Source organism: Rhincodon typus, chromosome 10, assembly GCF_021869965.1.
Source record: "Rhincodon typus isolate 14 chromosome 10, sRhiTyp1.1, whole genome shotgun sequence".
Taxonomy (NCBI): Eukaryota; Metazoa; Chordata; class Chondrichthyes; order Orectolobiformes; family Rhincodontidae; genus Rhincodon; species Rhincodon typus.
This window is the reverse complement of record NC_063341.1, coordinates 23,368,260-23,391,314: the sequence shown is the minus strand read 5'-3', so window position 1 is coordinate 23,391,314 and position 23,055 is coordinate 23,368,260. Positions and strand designations below refer to the sequence as shown.

General features: G+C 41.6%; 1 protein-coding gene across 3 annotated transcripts in view; it reads left to right on the top strand.

Annotated features, from left to right (window-relative positions):
* The window catches only part of si:dkey-51e6.1 (uncharacterized protein LOC558617 homolog), a 65,604-nt gene extending 49,464 nt beyond the window's left edge, over window positions 1-16,140 (top strand). Inside the window, exon 4 of one of the 3 annotated variants that reach the window (XM_048601691.1) lies at window positions 15,716-16,140. In XM_048601691.1, coding sequence (XP_048457648.1) covers window positions 15,716-15,727 — 12 coding nt within the window. In that variant the 3' untranslated portion in view covers window positions 15,728-16,140. The remainder of the gene's footprint in view (window positions 1-15,715) is intronic. The other 2 variants (XM_048601690.1, XM_048601692.1) reach the window with 2 other exon arrangements.
* The last annotated feature ends 6,915 nt before the right edge of the window (window positions 16,141-23,055 follow it).

Here is a 23,055-nt window from a genome sequence, read left to right as displayed (position 1 = left end):
CCTCCCTAACTCCCCACCTACACTCACCTTTATTGGCTCCATCCCCGCCTCTTTGACCTGTCTGTCTCCTCTCCACCTATCTTCTCCTCTATCCATCTTCTATCCGCCTCCCTCTCTCTCCCTGTTTATTTCAGAATCTTCTTCCCCTCCCCCATTTCTGAAGAGGGGTCTAGGCCCGAAAAGTCAGCCTTCCTGCTCCTCTGATGCTACTTGGCCTGCTGTGTTCATCCAGCTCCACACCTTGTTATTTCAGATTCTCCAGCATCTGCAGTTCCTACCATCTCTGCCTTAAATTTGAAACTGGTCTTGAAATTCTATTTTATTCCTGAAGCCTACTCTGGTACTCCAACGTCTCATGTTCATGTCTGCCTGCTATTGGCACCTGAGCCATGGCTGAGCCAGGTAACGCAATTGGGAATTCCTTTTCCTAATGAGTCCTCCCTCTCTTCCATTGAAAATCCTCCATTTCTTTCCCCACTATTTTGATCACTCTACTCTGCCCTTAGATGAGGCCAACTGTACTGACAGACGTTTATCCCTCTTTTTTTTTTAAAAGGGAATGAAATTTGCAATTCTGTAGTTGTCTGGCAACAGCTCCATATCTCAGGAGGAAATTTGTGTAAGCGCATAGTGCTTGGCACTGAACATGGAAATAAATGTGCGGCTGTTCTATTTAGACATAAATGGATCGTTGAGGGACTGTTAATAAGTGCTTTGGGCTGTAGAACATACCTCATAAAATCGTGCGATCAAATACATTTGCAGAAGAAGTGCGACAAAGAATGAAGCAATACGTACTTACCCACAAGTATACAGTGCAGGAAATATATTTTATAGAATCCCCACTGTGTGGAAACAAGCCATTTGGCCCAATGAACCTTCAGAAGGACATCCCACCCAGACCCAGACCCATCCCCCTACCCTATCCCTTCATTTCCCATTGCTAACATGTCTGATCTATACATCCCTGAACACCACAGACAATCCTCCTAACTTGCACATCTTTGGACTGTGGGAGGAAACCAGAGTACCCGGCAGAAACACACGCAGACATGGGGAGAAATGTACACTCCACACAGACAGTCACCCGAGGCTGGAATTAAACCCAGTTCCCTCGCGCTGTGAGGTAGCAGTGCCAACCACTGACCCCCTGTGCTGCCCCCAGATTTAGATTTTATTGTCACGTATACTCAAGTACAGAAGTACAGAAGCACAGTGAAAAGTGTATAATCTTGCCACACAAGGCGCCATCTTAGTTACAAGGAGCTAGGTACAGAATTTTAAGAGTCACTAAATGTGGAGCTGGAAAAGCACGGCAGGTCAGACAGCATCTGAGGAGCAGGCAAGTCACAGAATCTTATCTTAAGAACAAGATAGAAAGAAAGAAAATAATCAAAAGTGAAACACTCCTGTAATTCTTATTATTTAGTAGAAAAATAAAGAAGTAAAGCTAAATTTCGAAAGTACTCAGCCACACCAGAACCATGCTTCCTACAGGGGCATGATCTCCCCCTCTTTGTCATGCTTTCCCCTCACAGTCCATTCTAGGAGTCGCCACACCGGGCCTACCACACAGCCGCCAAAGCAAATACTGCTCCTGTCGATCCTCCCGGAGTTTTGTTTCGGGCCTACCACATTGCTGCAGCTGACTGAACCACAGAGGCCACCCTTTCCTTGAAAGCTGATGCCACAGCTACCGCCTCAGCTCCAGTGCTGGGCTCACCAACGTTGAAGACGCCCCAGTCTAGTGCCACCACTCGCTGCCGGACCCACAAATGCCACTGTTGCGAGCTCCCTGAAGGCTCGCTCCCTCCATGCCGGGCTCGCTCTCCCCAAGGAGCCGATTCCTGCCACCTGCTGCCAGATCCACTCTCACCCTGCTGAGGACACCAAAAGGCCTCACGTTCGAAAGCAGCAAAAAGGAATGGCCTGATCCAAACCGGCGCTGCAGCCTCCCGGAACCTTCTTCCTCACCCGACACCTGAACTAGGTGTTGAACCGGCGCACTAGGACCGCCTCGGCTGACACCACTGGGAACCCGAACCCACCTCCACCGTCGCTGCCTTGAGTCCACCCTGCTGGGCCTACTCGACACCGCCATTGCCAGTGCTGGGACTGATCTCTGCACCAAGAGATAAGTAAAATAAAATAAAAGAGAGAAAATAAACAAGAGAAGAGAGAGAGAAAAATTAAACGAAAGAAAAGCGGGTGGAGTGGGTGAGCCCTGGGCTCAGTCCTGGACTAGGGTCATAGGGCACAGCCTCAGAATGAAGGAACGACCCTTTTCTCATTGTATTCCTTTGTGGGTATCGCTAGCTGGCCAGCATTTATTGCCTATCCCTAGTTGTCCTTGAGACGGTGATGGTGAGCTGTCTTCTTGAACAGCTGCATTCCTCCTGCTGTGGGTTGACCCACCATGCTGTTAGGGAGGGAATTCCAGGATTTTGACCCAGCGACAGTGAAGGGACGGCGACATATTTCCAAGTCAGGATGGTGAGTGACTTGGAGGGGAACTTGAAACTGGTGGTGTTCCCATGTGTCCGCTGCCCTTGTCCTTCTAAATGCAAGCGGTTGTGGGTTTGGAAGGTGCTGTCTGAGGATCTTTGGTGAATTTTTGCAGTGTGTCTTGTAGATAGTACACACTGCTGCTACTGAGCATCGGCGGTGGAGGGAGTGAATGTTTGTGGATGTGGTGTCAATCAAGTGGGCTGCTTTGTCCAAATTGGAGTCCAGCTTGTGTGTTGTTGCAGCAGCACCCATCCAGTTAAGTGAGGAGTATTCCATCACACTGCTGACCTGTGCCTTGTAGATGGTGGACAGGCTTTGGGGAGTCAGGAGGTGGGTTACTTGCCGCTGTATTCCTAACTTCTAACCTGCTCTTATAGCTCCTGTGTTTATGTGGTGGCTCCTGTTGTGTTTCTGGTCAGTGGTAGCTGCCAAAGATGTTGATAGTGGGGCATTCAGTGTTGTGTCACTATTGAATGTCAAGGGGCAGTGGTCAGAATGCCTCTTATTGGTGATGGTCAAAGCCTAGCATTTGTGAAATGTGAATGTTACTTGCCACTTCTCAGGCCAAGCCTGGATAGTGTCCAGATCTTGTTGCATTTGAACATGGACTGCTTCAGTATCTGAGGAGTCATGAGAGATGCAGTCATCGGTGAGCATCCCCACTTCCAACCTTATGATGGAAGGAATGCTATTGATGAAGCAGATAAAGATAATTGGGCTTAGGACACTACGCAGAGGGACTCTTGCAGAGATGTCCTGAAGCTGAGGTGAATGACCACTAACCATCTTATGTGCGAGGTATGATTGCAACCAGTGGAGAGTTTTTCCCCATATCCATTGATTCCAGTTTTGCTAAGGCTCCTTGATGCCACATTCGGCTGTGTGTGGCCTTGATGTCAAGGGCTGTCACTCTCACCTCACCTCTTGAAATCAGCTCTTTTGTCCATGTTTGAACCAAGGCTGTAATGAGGTCAGGAGCTGAGTGGCCCTGGCAGAACCCAAACTGGGCGTCACCGAGCAGGTTATTTCTGAGCAGGTGCTGCTTGATAGCACTGTTAATGACACCTTCCATCACTTTACTGATGATCGAGAGGAGACTGATGGGGAGTTAATTGGCTGGACTAGAGTTGTCCTTCCTTTTGTGTACGGGACAAACCTGGGCAATTTTCCACTTAGTTGGGCAGATGTCAGTGTTGGAACTGATTTGAACAGCTTGGCTAGGGTCGTGACATGTTCTGGAGAACAAGTCTCCAATACTATTCCTAGAATGTAGTGATATCCCATAGCCTTTGTAGTATCCAGTACCTTCAACCGTTTCTCAATATCACATGGAGTGAATCGAATTTGCTGAAGACTGCTATCTGTGATTACTGCGAATGCTTCAGTTTTATCTTTTGCACTGATGTGTTGCAGTCTTCCATCATTGAGGATGGGAAAGTTTGTAGAGCCTTCTCAATGATCATACAAGTAGGCCATCTCCTCCCCAGAACTGAGATGAGATGGAATTTCTTCAGCCAGAGGGTAGTGAATCTTGGGAACTCATAACCGCATAAGGCTGTGGAGGCCAAGTCATTGAATGTCTTTAAGACAGATATAGATGGGTTCTTGATTGTTAAGGGGATCCAGGGTTATGAGGCGAAGGCAGTAGAATGGGGTTGAGAAATGTATCATCATGATTGAATGGTAGAGCAGACTTGATGGCCCAAATGGCCTAATTATGCTCCTATATCTTATGGTCTTATGGCACATTGCTGTTGTGCATCTTGTAATGGTACGTACTGTTAGCCTGTGTGTCAGTGGTGAAAACAGTGAATGTAGTATGTAGTGGGTATGTTGCCAGTCAAATGGGTGCTTTTGCCCAGATGGTTTAAGCTTCTTGAGTTATTGGAGGTGAACCCATTCAGGCAAGTGGAGAGTATTCCATAACATTCTTGACTTATGGATGATGGACTCACTTTGGGTTTCAGTAGGTAAGTTACTTGCTGCAGAATTTCTCTGACCTACTCTTGCAGACTTAGGATTTATATCCAGTTCAGTTTCTGGTCAATGGTAACCACCCAGTATGTTGATAGTGAAGGATTCAACACTGATGATGCCATTGAATGTCAAGGGGCAATGGTTAGATTCTCTCTGATTTGAGATTGTTGTTGACTGATACTTATGTGACCTAAATGTTACTTATCACTAGTGAGCCAAGCCTATTGAACAAATCTTACTTCATTCAGCTCATCAAGTCCACTCCTCCATTCAGTGAGAACATTGCTGATTTGATAATCCTCAACTCCATTTTCCAGCCTTTTTCCCACAGCCCTCGATTCCTTTAACTGATTAAAAATCTGCTCATCTCAGCCTTAAATATACTTAATGACTCAGCCTCTACAGATTTCTGTGGTAAAGAATTCCACAGATTCACTACCCTCCAAGAAAAGAAATTCCTCCTCGTCTCTGTCTTAATGTGTGACCCCTTATTCTGAGATTGTGCCCTCTGCACCTAAACTCTCCCATAAGGGCAAATCACTTTTCCGCATCTACCCTGTTGAAGTCAGCAAAATCCCTGACACACGGTCACTACAAATGTTTGCAGTTTTAAAGAACTATGCAAAACATTTGTCAAATTGAAGTGACAGCAGAAAACATCAACTTACAACTAATGTGTAATCAGTTGATGATCCTTTTACGTAGCCCCGATGGGGAGCCCATCTTCATCTGTGTGAGATGGCAATGAGGTGGCAATACCTTGAGTGTTGAGATCCAAAGAAGCCTTGCCAGCATTAAATCAGCCTTGCACCGCATCATTCCAGTGACCACTCACTGCACACATTTATCATCGTCAATATGGCTCCAATGTAATTGTTACAAATAATGTGCACACACATGCTACTTACCCCATTTCAGAACCCGGTCAGCACTTATCGCACAAGTAATGGGCTAAATTTCACACCTACTGTTTGCTTCCTTTGAATAGATTAAGAGCAGTAATATTCTCCCAGTTCTTGACCCTACTCTAAATATACCTTTAATGTAATCTTTAAAAAGAAAACCTTCAATAATTTGGAATATATATGTATACTTGTTTTAACACGAGAGCTGGTTCTAAAGCCTGTTTTAATCTTCTCAAGACATACAATTCTATAGTGACAATTGACAATTTTAATTATCCTAATTTTGGTTTAAGAGGGATCAGATTTTTCATCAGTGAGGTTATAATTCTGATATATTCATTATTAATAGGGATTGAGCAATGATTCAAGTTCTTGCAAATTGAACTGCAGGACTTCACTCTACTCTATTACTTCTGAACAAAGAACTTCAAAGGATGTAAATTGGTTATTTAAGTGTGATCCCAGTAGTAAAAGATACAGGTACAACATTAACAAACTCCAATTCAGTCGAGAGGTTAGAAAGATTAATTATTATTCTCTTACAGAATAGTAGGTGCAATCATTTGTCAGCAAACATGTAATTCTTTAAAAGGAGTTGAATAAATATCTGGTTTTGAACCAGATTATTAAGATTAAGAGGATAAACACAATAATTAATTCCTGTACAACCAGATACAGAATAATCAGTTCTGTCCTATTGAAACGGAATGTAATCTATGGAAAGCCAGATTTGTACGCCCCAATTTCTAATGTTAGCTTGATAACTTGACTCTTTTTAGAAATTAAAAGACATTTATCTCCTGTAATTTTTACCTGTTGTTGAATTAATCTGTCAGACACATTGTAACACATGCTATATGGCCTGTATGTGGAGCAAGCAAATGTTTCCTGTTTTATACAGAAGTGCCTGCATATATCAAACCAACTGAAAACACAGATAGATTTCAGTGTAACAAGATTCTGGCTGCAAAAATCCATTGGGAAATGAGTCTACCTTTGCGTGCTGGTATATGGCCACTGCAGAACACTATCCCTGACCTCACTGATGAGTTGCAGGGTCACGATGAGGATCTGGATAAAGCTGCTTTGGTCCGTTGGGGTGCATCAGTGCATGGCATTGCACCATTCCTGCCCTCTGAAAGAAGTATAGTATGGTCTTGCATCAGGAAACCACTTTCAATACCTTTTTCTTAGAAAAAGAAATTACTGCTCCAACACATTTCAGGTATCAGGCCATGACTCTGGTCTTAACCCATGCAGCTGGTCTCCACCTGTATCCTTTTGGTCAGAAACAGCTAATGAGAGCAGACATCTCTACAGCAATTCAGCACATGTTCCTACCTAAGGCCTAGAACTTACAACTCCCAATTTAGGGAGATCTGATTTTTCATTACACGTCATGAGTGTAGGTAGATGCACTACGCTCACACTTCAATCTCTTTGGACAAGGAATTATCCATGCTTTATGACTTATCCTGAAGAATTTATGGTTAGATTTTGCTGGTATAGCTGAAAACCTTAAAGCCAATGAGTTGAGAATGTGTTTTTGAAGCTTCATATAAAATAATGCTTTCATGTTATACTTCCTGATAACAATGAAATGCAACAGATTCACATAATTCCACTCTCCATATGATGCAAATAAAACAAGAAAATAACTTTAATTTTGAATTCCGTCTGAGTGATTTTTGAAGCAGAGAATAAGGATGAGATTTTAAATCAATCAAAATCTACCAAATCCCACAGTCGAAATAGAACCATAAAGATTTCTCATGCCAAGTTCTTTATCCTGACTTACATATGAAAACAATGTATTTTAACACATTGATCAGAATATTTAATGTCCATACGAAGACATGTGTCAGAAAGTATTGCAAAGTTTGGTAACTATGTAAACCAAGTGCCAGTCTAATCCAACAAGTCCTGTTATGTCTGCTGCCAGGGTGACAATTTTATTCAAGAAACAAGTTCTGACAGAAACTCAACTTGCCTTCATTATTTCAGAGTGGCTGCTGTGTTAAGCCACAAGATCCCTAAGGATAGTGTTGCCCCAGTAACTGGATTTTGAAACTGAAAAGAGTGTCAGACAAAAGCGAGTATGCTACTAACATCCTGTGATGAATACATTCCTTAATAACAGGAAAACCAAACATCATCCTGTCCCAGTGTTGCCCAACAGTACTGTTAAGTCTGCATTTCTGGTAAATAGTGTGCTGATCCTTGGTTGTGTGTTAGCTCCTCTATAGCTTGGTATTGGAATAATAACAGTACCTCTCAGTGAGGCAGTGCAATGAGCTAAATTCAACTCTGGTCTATTAAAAATTTAAGGCATAACAAATGGATTGGTTTCCTCAAGTTAGTGGTAAACATGTTTTGAGTCAGCTGTGGGTTTTTTCTCATTGAGCCCTATAGGCAAAAATGTTAATGGTATTGGAGTTGTGTTGCGTGGGCTGAATCCAGAGGCTGGATCCCTCTATTCCACCTATATGCTCAGCCTTCTGAAAACATTTTTTTTGTCCAAAGGAAGATGTTACCTTTAGAATCCTACTTTCATGACATTTTTCTGCGTTGACTGAAAGTGTTTATTCCTGCTCGCTGCAGTCCCACAGATACTGGCAACTCAATCCTTCTTCACAGGTGAGGCCAGTGTTTGGGGATATCACAGCAGTTTTCGATTCTGTCCTCACTCAACATTCAGACACTTGCATTTCCCAGATAGGGGATGCTGGATAGTGATCAGGAACTCAAACGTCAGCTGAATATTTTAGCCCAGGAACAACAAAGCCCTACACCTGCTAGAGTGAGAATCTATGTCTCAAATTGCCTTGACTTTCCGTACCTACATTCTAAATGGGATGAAATCCCATTTACATGCACATGCTTGGTTTCTAGAAATCTCCTCTGTTTATGGTATAGTGGCAGACATTCAGTGGTTAGGGATCTGTGTATAGTGATCATTAAAATACCAAGGAAGGGTTAGACTGTAAGGAGGTTAATGGTCATTCGTTATCTGTACAGGACCCTAGTTAGAGCAATCCTGGAGAACTGTGAGCAGGTTGGATATCACACTTTAACAAGGATGTGTGGGCCTTGGAAAGAGTACAGTTTAGATTCCTTAGAACATTACCTGGGGTGAGGATTTTTCCTTTGGAGATGGGAAACCAGAAACAGGTCTGTTTTGTGTCAGAAACCCACCTCTAGTGGGAAGCTGTGTGAGTTTCAGATTTCCCTGCGCTGAACTCTTAATTGAACTGGGGATGGATTTGTTCTTTAATTAAAGTTTGGGAATGGGGTCAGTAATGGTTACGAAGACTATCACTAATTACATCACTGATGTTGTAGTTTGTTCTAAGGAAGACTGAATGTGCCATAACTTGCCACGGGGATCCGCGATAGCACAGGGGAGCATGAAGCCTGTAACCCATGAGGCAGGTGCTCTACCCAGAAGGTGGCAGAAGAAGGTTATTTCATTATGTAACACTCACACCTCTCTTGGGGTTTAGTGCTATATCCCTCTGTCTCAAGGTATTAGAGGGGCCAGCTGGCCACTCCAGAAACTAGATCCTGCACCTTTTGAGTCTGAGATGCCCCATCAGCTGCGATCCTGATATGTAATCCAGCATCTATAAAGAGAGTATCTGTCACTCGCACAATATACCAATGCACAGGCGCCTGTGAAATGCAACAAAGGTTTGCAGTTGACAAGGACATGGCTATCTATGACCTTCTGCTTAGAAATTTGCAGTTTCCTTTAGCACTAGTTCTTACTGGGATTTTCATCTCATGCTCAGGATAGCATCTTGTCCTATGTGTCTTTCTGCCCTCTTCTCTGGCCTAGCCCTGCAGGCTACTGCTCCACCTCTCTAGTGACCTCCAGAGGTTTCTGAGGGACACCACTCATTTCTAACTGCGTCAATCTTGGTGCTCAAGATGCCTAAACAATGCCAGGAGGGTGATGATCCTCTGACTGGCAAAGTTCTTAATCCTCCCCTTACCTGTAACGGAACTTTAGCTACAAAACAGGTAAATTCTTTAAATTTTAAAATACAAAACTTGACTTGCTTCCCCAGAATGAGCCTCGTCTCCATGCAGCCACCATAACAGACAGATAGCTGCCAATCTCCAGCTCCATCTCTGAAAATTGGAAAGATTCCTGGAGATGAATGAGTAATTGGAGTGGGTGGGTTCCAAGGCACATTCCCTTTACCCTCTCATCCTCCCTCAGGAAAATGGGAGTGGGCAGTAACAAGAATGAAACTTTAGGCTATACGATGTTGTGGATGTTTTTCTTACTGGCCCATCCCTTTTCCTGTGTGGTCAGCACTGCGAAAGTCCGGCCCCTTTATTCCATGTACTAAGTTAGAAGGAGTTGGATTGTCTGAAATGTAGCAAGTCAATGGGTGACGTGATCAAGGGGAAGTAACAGGCTTTCTAGTTCAGTTGGTTGACAAGTCTTGGGTTATGGAGCACAGTCTAAACATTAGAATCTACTTTTCAGAAGTGACATTAGGAAACAGTTCACAGAGTCAAATTTTGGAACTCTGCTCTGCATACAGCAATTGATGTCAGATTAATTGTTAATTTTAACTCTTGAGAATAACAACAATCTATCAAAGATGGTAAGGGATATGGAGCAGAGACAGGTATATGGAAACGTCACAGGTTGGACATATTTTACTTGAATGAGTGTGGAACTGGGTCAAAGGGCTAAGCAGCCTGTTACTGTTTGTGTGTTCCTGTAAATAATTAGGCACAAACTGCTGTGATGTTTGAAAAGCAGGTGAAAGAGTTGGTATTGCAGCAGGATAACTGAAGCTAAAAGGAACTGGATTGAGGAAGTCATTGCCTTCATTGCACTGCCTATGGGCCATATGGAGTAAGGTGTATTCTCTAAGTCCAATAATGTTAATTGAAACCACAGAGTCAGTTGACCATTGCCCTTTTCCATTGCACAATTCACCCCTCCACCTATATCTAGACTCCACCTATATCTAGATTCTTCCTATTATGTTCAATTCTCTTCCTCATCCGTTGCAACATGTGAGACTGACCTGACATCCACAATGTTTTGCTGTTGCTTTTAAGCCTGCTGCAACATTTTAAAAGAATTCTGTTGTTCTCAACCCCTGTTATCTTTCGGTCTCTGAGTAAGCATGAGGCCTTACTATCATCAGATATTTGGGAAATGTACACACACAATGGATGTCTAGCTGCTCATCATAACATTAAACATCACAAGACCAAATTTTACATGGGATGCATTCTTATGAGGAAGGTGTGCAACATATATTTCTCTGGTAAGTACCTGGAGAAAATAATCATTCAGAATAGACACTCCTTTGTGTTCAGCATCAATTTTGCAACCATATTTAATCTCTGGCCATCTACTGTCTACTGCAGTACTGAAGGAATCTTTTGTTGTTATGCTTAGGCACAGCAGTTATGCTTATTCCCAGATGTCCAATTTGTTCTTTGGTTGCACTTTAATCATGTTACTGTATTTTCTTTTATTAATTGCAGCCAGTCCCTTCTTCTTGCTTCCTAAATGGTTTACACAGACATTTTTCCTAATCTGCTTCGCATCATGTTTACATTCAAACTTGTTGGTTTTAGCATAGATTTTCTTACATACTCCACATCCTGCATTTAAAGGTGTTCTAATTGTCTTCCACTGAGATGTTGTTGAACAATCCCTCATAATTTAATGGCATTCATTTTTCTCTTATTTGTTAAGGTTTAGGCTACATCTGAATTAGGCTGCTCTGCACTGAGTTTCAAATTGTACTCCCTTTTATCCAGCCATCCTTCGAACTTTATGAATTTTGGCCTAATGCCAAACGAAGGAATGTTTCAGAGAGTTGTTGTTTGGACCTGGCGAGCAGGTTAAAGAAGCAAAGAGAAGCTTGAATGACATTTTCACATTTAAATCTAAAACTGGAAGTTTCCAACAATTACAAATGTCTTTCATTCTTTTAATCCTAAGGGGAGATTCAAATGTTTTCTATTAGTTTTCCAGTTCTTCAGTGTGTTTGGACAAATGTCTAGTTTTATTATTTTTCTGCCTCTGCTGTCAACAGCTTTTCTCCTGAGGCCTGTAAAAGCTGCTTAACATTTTGGATTTTGTCTATTGGATAATATGACAGCATTTAACATAGGTGGCTATGGGAGATTATGATCTATGTAAAAACTTTGAAAAGGATTCAAGCATCAGCTCATTTTCAGTGTCACCTTGTTAATCAGGTGTTGTTGCTGTCAACCTGTGTTCAATTTAGAAATAATTTTCAGATATAATCGCCCAAGTAACTTTTAGAAAAGTTATTTAGCTTGAGAACTGAGTTCTTTTATTATTTGGTGAATCAAAGCTTTGATCTAACTTCTCAGCTTCACGTTGTCTCCTGGACAGATGTACATAAAAGAACAGGCTTGTACTTTCTAGTTTTCTGGGAAAAAAAGATTTTTTCTTTATTCTCCCATTCCCAATTCTCTCAGCATACCCTCGCTATGCATTATGAAAATCTAATTTTATGAGTCACATGTTGTAGGAGTATAACCTTTAGTTTGGGAATTGAAATTTTTACATGTAACATAACTGGAAACACCTGGTTTGAGATGATGACAAACAGATATCAAGCAAATGCAACTCAGTGGGTGGCCAGGCTGTGTTTTTTTATATATGTAACTCCAGAACCACAGAAATGTTATTGACTCTCAGCTGCCCTCTGGGCTTTAAGGAATGGGCAAGGAAGGCTGATCCAGCCAGCAACATCCTCATCCTGTGAATGAATAAAAAAAAGGTCAAAGTGGGATATAGGAAAATCTTAAACAATGCGTGACTGTTTAATGAGCTTCTTCATTAAGATAAGAAGTCTCCAAAGGATCAATAAGAGGTTCAACTTATTCATTTAGTTTCCCCAGAACCAAAGGAATGTTGGGAGTTGGGAGTAATTAAATCTTCATCTGGGACATCCCAGGTGTGACACTTTGCCATGGAGATAGATTGTAGAGTGCTTAAATTTTACATTTAGTTGTTATCTACATGATTTCTCACAAAGCCAGGCAGCTGGGGTCTGGGTCCAGTGCAGCATTCAGACAGACAGGAAGAAAATCTGTGAGGAGGTTTAGGCCAGTATCAGAAGACTATCAGAAGTCAGAGGTATTTTCTGATTTGATGTTATAGAGGAAGAATGTAGTGAGGCCCATGTTCGAATTCCAGAGTCCGTAATCATGAGGTGTTGAAGGAGAGTTGAAAGGTTTGCCAAGTTGGATGCTTGCAGAAGAACTTCAACAAAATCTCATACTTCAGGGAATAGCATAAATACTGAGGCAAGAATTACATTGAACTCCTGAGGGCTGTGGCACACTTTATCCCAGGAAAGATGAAGGGACATTCAAGACCCTTTTTGTTTAGAGGAACTCTTGGTTGGAAATAAAAATAGATTGGGAATAGCTAAAACTTTTGGGCTTAAAAATAAATAGATTCAAAACAACAGTGTTAGGAATACAGCCCAGTCCATCACACAAATCAGCTTTCCATCCACTGACTCCATCTACACTTCCCGCTGCCTTGGGAAAGCAGCCAACATATTCAAAGACCCCTCCCATCCCACTTATACTCTCTTCCATCCTCTTCCATTGGGCAGAAGATACAAAAGTTTGAAAACACGCACCAACAGATTTAAGAACAGCTTTTTCCCTGCTGTTATCAGACTTTTGAACAAACCTCTCATACATTAAAGTTGATCTTTCTCTGCACCTTCTCTGCAGCTGTAACACTATATTCTGCATTCTGTTCTATTTTGCTGACATACTTATGTAAGGTATGATTTGCCTTGATAGCATGCAAAACAATACTTTCACAGTATCTTGGTACATGTGACAATAATAAATCAAATCAAAAATTTAAAAACACTTGCTTTATTTAATTCTTGAACAGTTTTTCTTTTTCATGTTAAATCTTGCAGCATAATTCATTCAGTAAATGATTGGGAGTTTGAATTTCTTTTTAAAAGTTTGAGTTTCCACCATGATCGTAATACATTCAACACCACCAGTAAAGAAGACATACAGTTGTACAGCAGGTCGCTTGAAGATGCATGAAATTACCCTGAATGGTTCTTAATCCCTTTCAAATTTTCTATTGTGTCTGCATTTGACCAGGTTTTGCACTATCACATGGCAATGAATAGAGATTAATAGGCACAGAATCATGCCCAGCATGTATGCTGTGTCATATCCAGTGGACCCTATATTCTGAAGCAAAGATCTTTGCTGATACATACGGTCCTTGAAGTAAGCTCAATGTCACAATCTTCATACTTAGTACTACAGTTCCGAGTGAGTTAAAATACTCAATACCAAGCAACACATAGGTCAACATAGGCGACTTCTGCAGTTTTCTTTGAAAAGAGAATTGTGATGGTCTTCAGCCAGCATGCTTCACATTTCAAGCTATTTTCAACATCCTACTAACCCATTTTTTGAATAACCTTTCACAATAGCTGGTTTGTTGTTAAGAAATCTTGAAATGTTGAGGTTCATTTTGCAAATAAAGAGTAGTTGTTTCAATGCTTTCAGAATAGTGGCATCATGAATATGTCTTCCATTTAATGAACCATTGAACAAGGAAAGTGTAACATAATTTTATGCGAATCTATATATTTAGGATACCAATGCTGGGTTATATAGGTGCATTTATAAGACTTATTTGTTTGCTAACTGCATCACACATGAAGAAATGTTAAACACAGCCTTCACCTCTTGCCTGTGGGAAACTTGACTGTTGGATGGTAACGCACTTGGTTCAAAATAAAGTTATTGTGTTGATTTATGTACTTTACTGTTGTAAATATCTGCCTATTAGGCAATACACTTTTGCATCTCTAGCATTCTTACCTCTGCTTTTATTTGATATTGCCTTCTCCATAGTCCTTCAGGCTTTTTTCTGTCTTGTAAATTCTAAAGATGTGAATCCTGTAAAATTACACTCTTTGCATCCACGATAAATTGAAAAAAATGATCATAACATCATCCACTGTTCATATTTTTGTGAACCTCATTTTCCACTTACATCGTATTTCAAGCAGATTTCTGTTAAAGTACTGTAAATCTCAAAATTTGAGTGTTTTATTTTTAATCAAAAGCAATTCTAATGCATTTGCATTTTGTTCCAATGGTAACAATAAGACTTTTATGCATATTGTAAATATGATTTTCTTAACACTAAATTTTGTGCAACTGCAGGAATATTATTCAGGCAACCTCCTGCCTGAGTCCAAAGAGAGCAGGCTGATGTTATCACAGTTGTTGTGATGCCACATGTAGTCATAGTCTAAATAGTCGACCTCTTGAGCCGGCTCCACAATTCAACAGCCGTAAATGATCTGATTACTCCACATTCCTGCTTCCTCTGAATAATTCTTCACACTCTTGATTATCAAGCATCTATCTCTACCTTAAAAATATTCAAAGACTACTTCTACTATCTTTTGAAGCAAAGAGTTCCAAAGACCCATGAGCCACTGTGAGAAAACAAAATCTCCTCATATCCATTTTAAATATTTTGGAATAGACTTTCCTATCCTGATTCATGCCATTCAAATAAGAACCACAACATCAACAGGCTTCAAACTCACACAGGATATACAATGGGGATTGCAGTCTCTGCATTGGTGTGTTGAGGAGGCAATCCGTGTTGCATTGTGGAGCAATTTAGTAATATTTGGTATCTAATGCAATGTGATTCTGGAGATATGAACTCTCACTGGACATGGTTTTTGAGGTAGGTTAAATGGATTGTGATACACAATACTGCAGTTGTGTGGGAAGGTTTAGCTGGACCAGAGTGTCTTTTTCTGGCTGCTGCTGTTACATTTTCATAAGTTCATATCAGAATTTATCATCTCTTTATGAGAAGTCTGTGTCCATGTGTCAAAAATGAGAAAATCAGGGATCAGCGTAGTAATTTCTGTTACATTGGGTCATTCTGACAGACCTCTGCCTCATCTGCCCTGACCCTGTCTTCAGGGGGGCTCTGGGTTGTGCTGCTATTGGATCACCAATATAATGTGTAATTATCATCATCGTTTTGTAATCTGAACTTGGTTTGCTTCTGTCTAATCAGTGCTTGTTTGAAGAATCAGATTGTATTGCATTACAGGAATAGTACTGAGAACGGTAAAATCTTTCATTGAAGGTAGCTGGTTCTAAGTTTTACCACAGTGTTTCATAAGTCTCTTTATTAGATGAAAGATATAAGACACCAACATTTAATCAGTTTTCTGATCAGTTCTGTGATTAACAAGTACATTTGCCAATTTTCTTTATAGGTTGAACCTTGAACTTTTTCAAAACTTGGCAAAGGCCCATGGAGAAATCAGAATCATTCAAATGCAGCAGAATGAATTTTGCTTGTTTTCCTGAAATCTCTGCTGATTTGTAAATCTGACCTACGACACAGACAAGGTTGGATTATCAGAAATGTTTATCAATATATCTCAAATTGGATAAACACGCATATCTTTTTGTGGATGCTGTATAAGGTAATGCTTCTAAAAGAGTTAATGCTGAAGTTGCATTAAACCCCACCTAATCTGATGGTGTCACACAGTCTTTGGTGGAGAATCTAGCACAAAGTCCTGATGGGGGCAGATGTGGCATTGCTGCCTCTTGACAGGCTTGAGTAATTATGTCTAACTAGTCATTTTAATATGTACCTATTGCTATCATACAATAAACTTGTTTTGTAAGAGAAGACATTTTTTTCATTAAGAATGAATAGTAAGAATAAATAATATTCTCGACCATTGCTAATTAGACTGGCCATTATTGTCATCAGAGAAAGGAGATTGTTGGTAGCAGTCTAGCCCAAATACAAGCCGCTTGTGTGTTGATCCAGAGCCTAATACCACATGGTGATCAGCGCTTCTCGCTGTTGCTAAAAAAACTCAACATAACAACAATGGAATCCATTTTGACACACGAGAAAAACGTTACCGAAGACAAGTAAGTTTATCACTTTAAATACATTACAGCTTTAAGAAGACACAAACAGTCAGGAGCTGAAATGTGTAAACTGACCAGCAGTTAAGATTATTATTGGGAGCAGCAACAGGGCCAAAGCAGCACTCCACAAAAAACAACGTCCACCTCAGATCTAGTAAGAGCTGCAGGAAAAACAGTATGGGCTAGAAAGAGAGTGAAAACTAGCCACACCAGGAAGCAGTGAGAAGAAGACTTCTTCAGAGTGAGTAGGGACTCTTAAGAGTAAATTTAGAAATCCATGGCATAAGGGAAGAATAACTTTACAAAACAGCACAAACGAGCAGGCTGGAAAAGATAGAAGGGAAAGTGAGTAATTATACTTCAAAATGAGCATCACCACCATTGCCAGTTTTCTCTATGAGGCATAAAGCCAGAAAATTAATTTAAGTTGAAGTTGCAACATCAGGAAACTGATAGAACAGAATCTTCCCAGCCTGTGAACAATGTGGTCATTGGTGAGAAAGCTGGGAGAATCACATGAGTTGGCCAGAAAGGTGTTTCCTGCCATCAAGAACAAAGATCTGCTCCTATGATGCTGCTTGGCCTGCTGTGTTCGTCCAGCCCTGCACCTTGTTGTCTCCCATTTTTAACCAACTGTTGTACGGTGAGATGGGATTCTCATTACTGAGTAGTGAAAGGGCTGCACAGCGGCTCAGTGGTTAGCATTGCTGCCTCACAGCCATAGGGACCCAGGTTTGATTCCACCTTCAGGCGACTGTCTGTGTGGAGTTTGTACAGTCCTCCCATGTCTGTGTGGGTTTCCTCCGGGAGCTCCAGTTTCTTCTCACAAAGGTGTGCAGGTTAGGTGGATTGGCCATGCTAAATTACCCTGTAGTGCCCAGACATATGCAGGCTAAGTGGATTAGCCATGGGAAATGCGGGGATACAATGACAGGGTGGATCTAGGCTGGGTGCACTTTGGAGTGACAGTGCGGACACAATGGTCCAAATGGCCTCCATCTGCCAATTTGAATGCATTAGCATTCTCATTCGTGCTTCATCTCATATCATTGATGTGCAGTTTCCCATTCTCCACCCTCTGGATTGAAACTAAATGGTCACAATTCCCACATGGAAGTCAAACTCCAGCTCGCAGCCTGCTCCTCCGACCTATGTTACTTGCCAGCATGTCAGGGCTGTAACTGCATACAGTCCCCATTCAGCAGGACCTCCACAACTCATTGGCAAAGCGGGGTGTCAATTACTCCCTTGATGTGTCTGGGGATAACTGAAGTAAACCACTTAGAGCAGCTAATGCTTGACCTGGTGCATGGCTGGGCTTTAAAATTGATGCTAGCACCAGGAATTGCAGGAGGCCCTGTCAGTGGGCAGGACTCCTGTCTGTGGCAAGTGGGAAGATATGATGAGCAGTCATCATGTGGGTAGGGGGCATAGATAATGAATAGTTTGGAAAGATAGTGCAAGAAAATTCACTAGGCCTTATGGAGAGAAACCCATCATGAAACTTGCCAAAATTGCCATTTAGCCAACTTTTGGTAAAATTCATTTTAAAAAAGCCCATAAACCCCATAGAGTTTATTTAAGGTGGCAAAATGTCAAATTTGAAAAGTTACCAGAAGAAGAATATTAGAAGAATCTTAAGGCTTTAGAAGATCAGGACATGTAATTGAAACTCAGAGATAGCAAGAACTGCCGATGCTGGAGTCAGAGGTAAGACAGTGTGGAGCTGGAAGAACACAGCAGGCCAGGCAGCATCAGAGGAACAGGAAAGCTGACGTTTCGGGTCAAGACACTTCTTTGAGTTTCCTGCTCCTGTGATGCTGCCTGGCCTGCTGTGTTCCTCCAGCTCCACACTGTGTTATATATGTAATTGAAACTGTCATTGCAGTTGGAAGAATTACTAAGGCCACAGTCATAGAAGTTTATTTTAAACATTGTGTAAGAGGACATACATTATGTTTTAGACTGCAAGGAAAATGTCCATTTTGCCAATAAAGAAGCAGAAAATATCCATCTTGGCTTCAGAAGACATATTGATGATTTTAAAGTTGAGAAATCCCTAGTAAGCATTGCTATTTAGCACAAATTAAAGCTTGAAATAAGTAATAAAATAAAGTTTCTTAGCTAGCTGAATTTAAAGTTTTATTGCAAGAATTGCATACAGTATTTGCCATAATACAGAACTGAAAAGCTTGTAGACAAAGGAACACCTTCAAAATTGCGAGAACACAGAGCAGAAAGTTCAGAAGGAACTTTAAAACATCAGAATTTAGACAGTATTATTTAATACAAGGACACATACTTGAAAATAATAGATTGCAAACAACATTGAGATGCTATAGATTTAAAACAGCTTTAAAGGAATAAGAATAAAGAAACATTTTAACAATGAATGGAAGGAGAAACAATAATTTCATAAAGATTCAATGTTGAAGGTGGGAGAAACAGAACATTAGTATGGACATCTTGGAGAAAACAATCCTTGTGATACAGAATTACTTCAAAATTAAATATTAACTCTGAAGCCAAGCAAGTTACGTTTATTGTATGGCCTGGCTGCAGTGCTAATACAGACTGCTACCTGTCAGAGCCTGGTGCAGCAAGCAGGAGTATAACAGTAACCTCAACTGCCTACAACTGTATGGTTTGATGCTTACATCTTGAGTTGTAATCAGAAGCTGCCAAGATCTTGATATAAGACAACGAGGTGTAGAGCTGGATGAACACAGCAGGCCAAGCAGCATCAGAGGAACAGGAAAGCTGATGTTTCGGGTCGAGACCCTTCTTCAGAACGAGGGTCTAGACCCAAAACGTCAGCCTTCCTGCTCCTCTGATGCTGCTTGGCCTGCTGTTTTCATCCAGCTCTACACCTTGTTGTCTCAGATTCTCCAGCATCGGCAGTTCCTACTAGCTCTGCAACAAACGTCTTGATATAATCCTAGAGATGGATAACAAGACCCGCCTTTCCTTTAACCTGTCTTTTAGCTTATTGCTGTTCTCAAATGTCAGTGCATAACTACATGGTAGTCATTTTAAAATAATGAGCCGAACTTACATAAGAGTTGCTGTTGATACGTTTCTGATCCTAAATATTAAACTGCCTCATTGAAGATCAATATAACATCACTCTTACCACCTTAGCGCTGTAGGGGTTTTTGCTGCTTTGCATTGCATATGCAGCTGCCTTCTCACCAAAGACATTTAGTTACATCTAACAAGTTGATAGTTGTCTCAGTTTGTACCAATCTAACAGCTTGAAGCTTTTTATTGCAGGATTTGGTTGTTGTCTTTTACAAATTCCCCCAAGAAAAACAGTAACTCTAATGCTGAGATTACAAAAGAAGCATCCTCCAGTTCTGTCCTTGCACTTTCCCTTCAGGAAGGAGAAATTCTCTGTGATCAGGACAGGGGAAGTCTGAATGCTTCCTTTATGTCTGGGAGGGATTGCCCCTTGTCCTTCTGGCTCACAGGAATGAAAAAGCAGCAACTGCAGGGAGCAGGCAGCTTCAGTTTCCCAAGCCCAGCAGCTAAATGCAAATTGGATGATTGAACTGCCGGAACCTAATTTAAATACATAAAAATGCATCCTGCCTGTATACATGAGGACATTCAGAACCCCAATGTCCACCACTGTCAAAATGGCAGCAGGATTTGGTATGTAACAGAACAGCATCACTTTCCATGTATTTCACTCATTAGTCCCACCACATGACCTTCTCCTGTCCATTATAATGGAGCAAAGTCAGAAGGGAATTAATATAAAGGTTATTGTTATGGTATGTTCAGTAAGTATTAGACATCAGAGTCCTAAAACAAAACACTGTCCACTGATGGACTGTTCACAAATTATTTTGACTCCTGTCACTGGTTGGATCTCCTCTGCTGGATCTGCAAACCAGCTTTCTTGATTCTTGTGAACTAGTTTAAAGATTGCGTGTTCTGTCCAAAGCTCTGTTGATAAAGAATCTGCCCAGTGGGAGCTGAGGTATATAGGCAAGAAAGTTATTTACTTGGGCTGATTCCTGCTATGTGCCAGGAAACCCAATTCATTTGATCTATTGCAGTGTAAACCATGACCCAAATATCCCCGTCTCTAAACAGTCAGAAATAGGGTACAAGTTGGGAAATGTGTGTCAGGGCTCTGAAGAGATCCTGATGGAACAGACCTTCATGGAAAGAGCCCAAGAAGTTTAAGTTTCTGATAGGCTAATTCCATTGACCCAATCAACTATCCCTTTATCCCCAATCATCAACTATCCATCCTACTATGCTCCAATCAGACCCTTGATGACCTGCAGTCATCTGACTAACATCCACGTCACCCACCTACCCACCCTCCTGTTCACCTACTCATGCATGGCACCTACCTATTCAATACCTCAAACATGTTCATGCCATGACTTGAGACATTAAAAAAATTACCTGAATACAGCTGCAATTGTGGTTAAAGATCCTCTCCTTGACCCCAGTCTCCTTGCTGGCCTCATCCTGGAGAAGCTGCACTGATCCATTGCTCCCTAACAGGGATCAGAGACTAGGTGGTATTGATAGGTCATAGAAAAGTTGGTGAACAACAGCAATGTGCCTAGAATGACCACTGGCCAGAAGATCTGGACTTGCAACTCAACCAGCAAGAGCATCTTTCAGGGAAGATAGAAGACAAAGTTCAAGACTAAAATGTAGTTTTAAGACATGAAGATGGTCATTATGGCTGAGAAAATTAATTGTCAAAGTCGGCAACTATAGTGTGGCTGTTAATATAGAACAACTGAATGGAAATAATGATTTAACAATTTACACAGATAACTGTGGACAGGAAGGTATGATTGAAAATTGTGAGAAATGAGGGTTGTGAACAAGAAGTGCATGTCATATGCAGGATCTTTAATAATCTGTGGGTGTACATTATTTAAAACTATAAATGTCTCAGAATCTGAAATGCTAGTTATGTGTTTGGTACAATTTACATGATTCCAGATAGCACTGGTTAGCAGTAATCACTTCCAGCTGTATTTTCAGTTGAAGTGTTTTGTAAAATGAGGTTCATGGTGCATTTTCCGCCATGGCTCAAAGTGACTCTTCTCACACAAACTGCTGCTTATCGCCTCAATCATTATGCAATTGAGTTCTATGGCACTTTTCTCATGGAATCAAGCAGCAGGAGAGGCAGAGGTTCCTGCCACTGCTGGCAGCTTCTAGTGTTGATGCTGCTGGCACTATATTTACAGCCCAGCTGTGCACCACTTCAAACGCTGCAAGACAGGAACTGCTCATCGCACTGTATCTTCAACCATTACCATGAAGGACATGAACCAGAACAAGGAAACTGGCTTCCCTTCACTGAGAGGGACCTGGAGGTGGTGATTGACCAGGTGCTGGAGAGAAGGGCAGTGTTTTATCCCGTGGACTGCTAAAGGAGGCCATGTCATCAGACAGAGTCATCCTGGACTGAGATGTGACCTGGGTCACTGCTGTGTCCTGGTAGAATGTAATGCACAGCAGTCCTGGAAGAAGGTGAATATCTTCTACACCCTGCAATGGTAAGTGTCACCATCTTCTCTCTGCTACCTTGCACTCATATGGCCACCACTCTCTCCACCTCTGCCACTGCACATGCCACTCACCAAGGATCATGTCTACAACTCCCACTGTTGCACGCGTCTCGCCCCACTCAGCAATTTTCACTTGTGTAAGAGCTTCAGGATCCTGGAGCAACTTCTGATGATGTCATAGAGCTGCACATCATTGAGCATACATAGGACAGTGTGGGTGGAGTTAGAACATATGACACAGGATTACACTAGAATGGGCGGCATGGTTGCTCAGTGGTTAATACTGCTACCTCACAGCACCAGGGTCCCAGGTTTGATTCCATCCTTGGGCAACTGTCTGTGTGGAGTTTGCACATTCTCCCTGTGTCTGCGTGGGTTTCCTCCAGGTGCTCCAATTTCCTGCCACAGTCCAAAGATGTGCAGGCTAGGTGGATTGGCCGTGCTAAAATTGTCCATAGTGTTCAGGGATGTGTGGATTAGGTGGGTTATAGCAGGATGGGTCTGGGTGGGATGCTCTGAGGGTCGGTGTGGACTTGTTGGGCTGAAGGACCTGATTCCACACTGTAGGGATTGTATGATTCTAGACTAGAAATTTAGACAGTCTTAAGAACACACGGACAGGAGCACACAAAGAAGAAACATTTGTCCTCACCTACTATAATTGTAAGATCAGAGTCTGGCATATCTATAATTACCACGTAAAGCAGGATTTCATAGTAATCTATCATATTAGCACTAATGGCTTTTGCATCCAATTCCATCATCTTCAGCCCCTTCCTTTGTCTTATTGCACAAAACATTGCCCCCCAACCTGGAAGGTCAATACTGGTGGTCGCCATACAGCTCCCCACACAGTGTGAAGAGAAGGAGATGGCTGCAGATGGGCATTACCACCCATGTGGGGATAGGGAGACCTCAATAGGCAACCAAACCCTGTAAGCTTCATTGTGTTGTGCTGTGCCATTACCCCCAGTGCTTACTCATTCTTAAACTGCACCAACTTTTAACCCTTCTACACAACTAATTTCCTCTCTTCTGTTATGAAGACACTAACAGCACCCAGTGACCTTCCATCCTGAAGGGATCAGCACCAGTGACCCTCAGCACCAGTG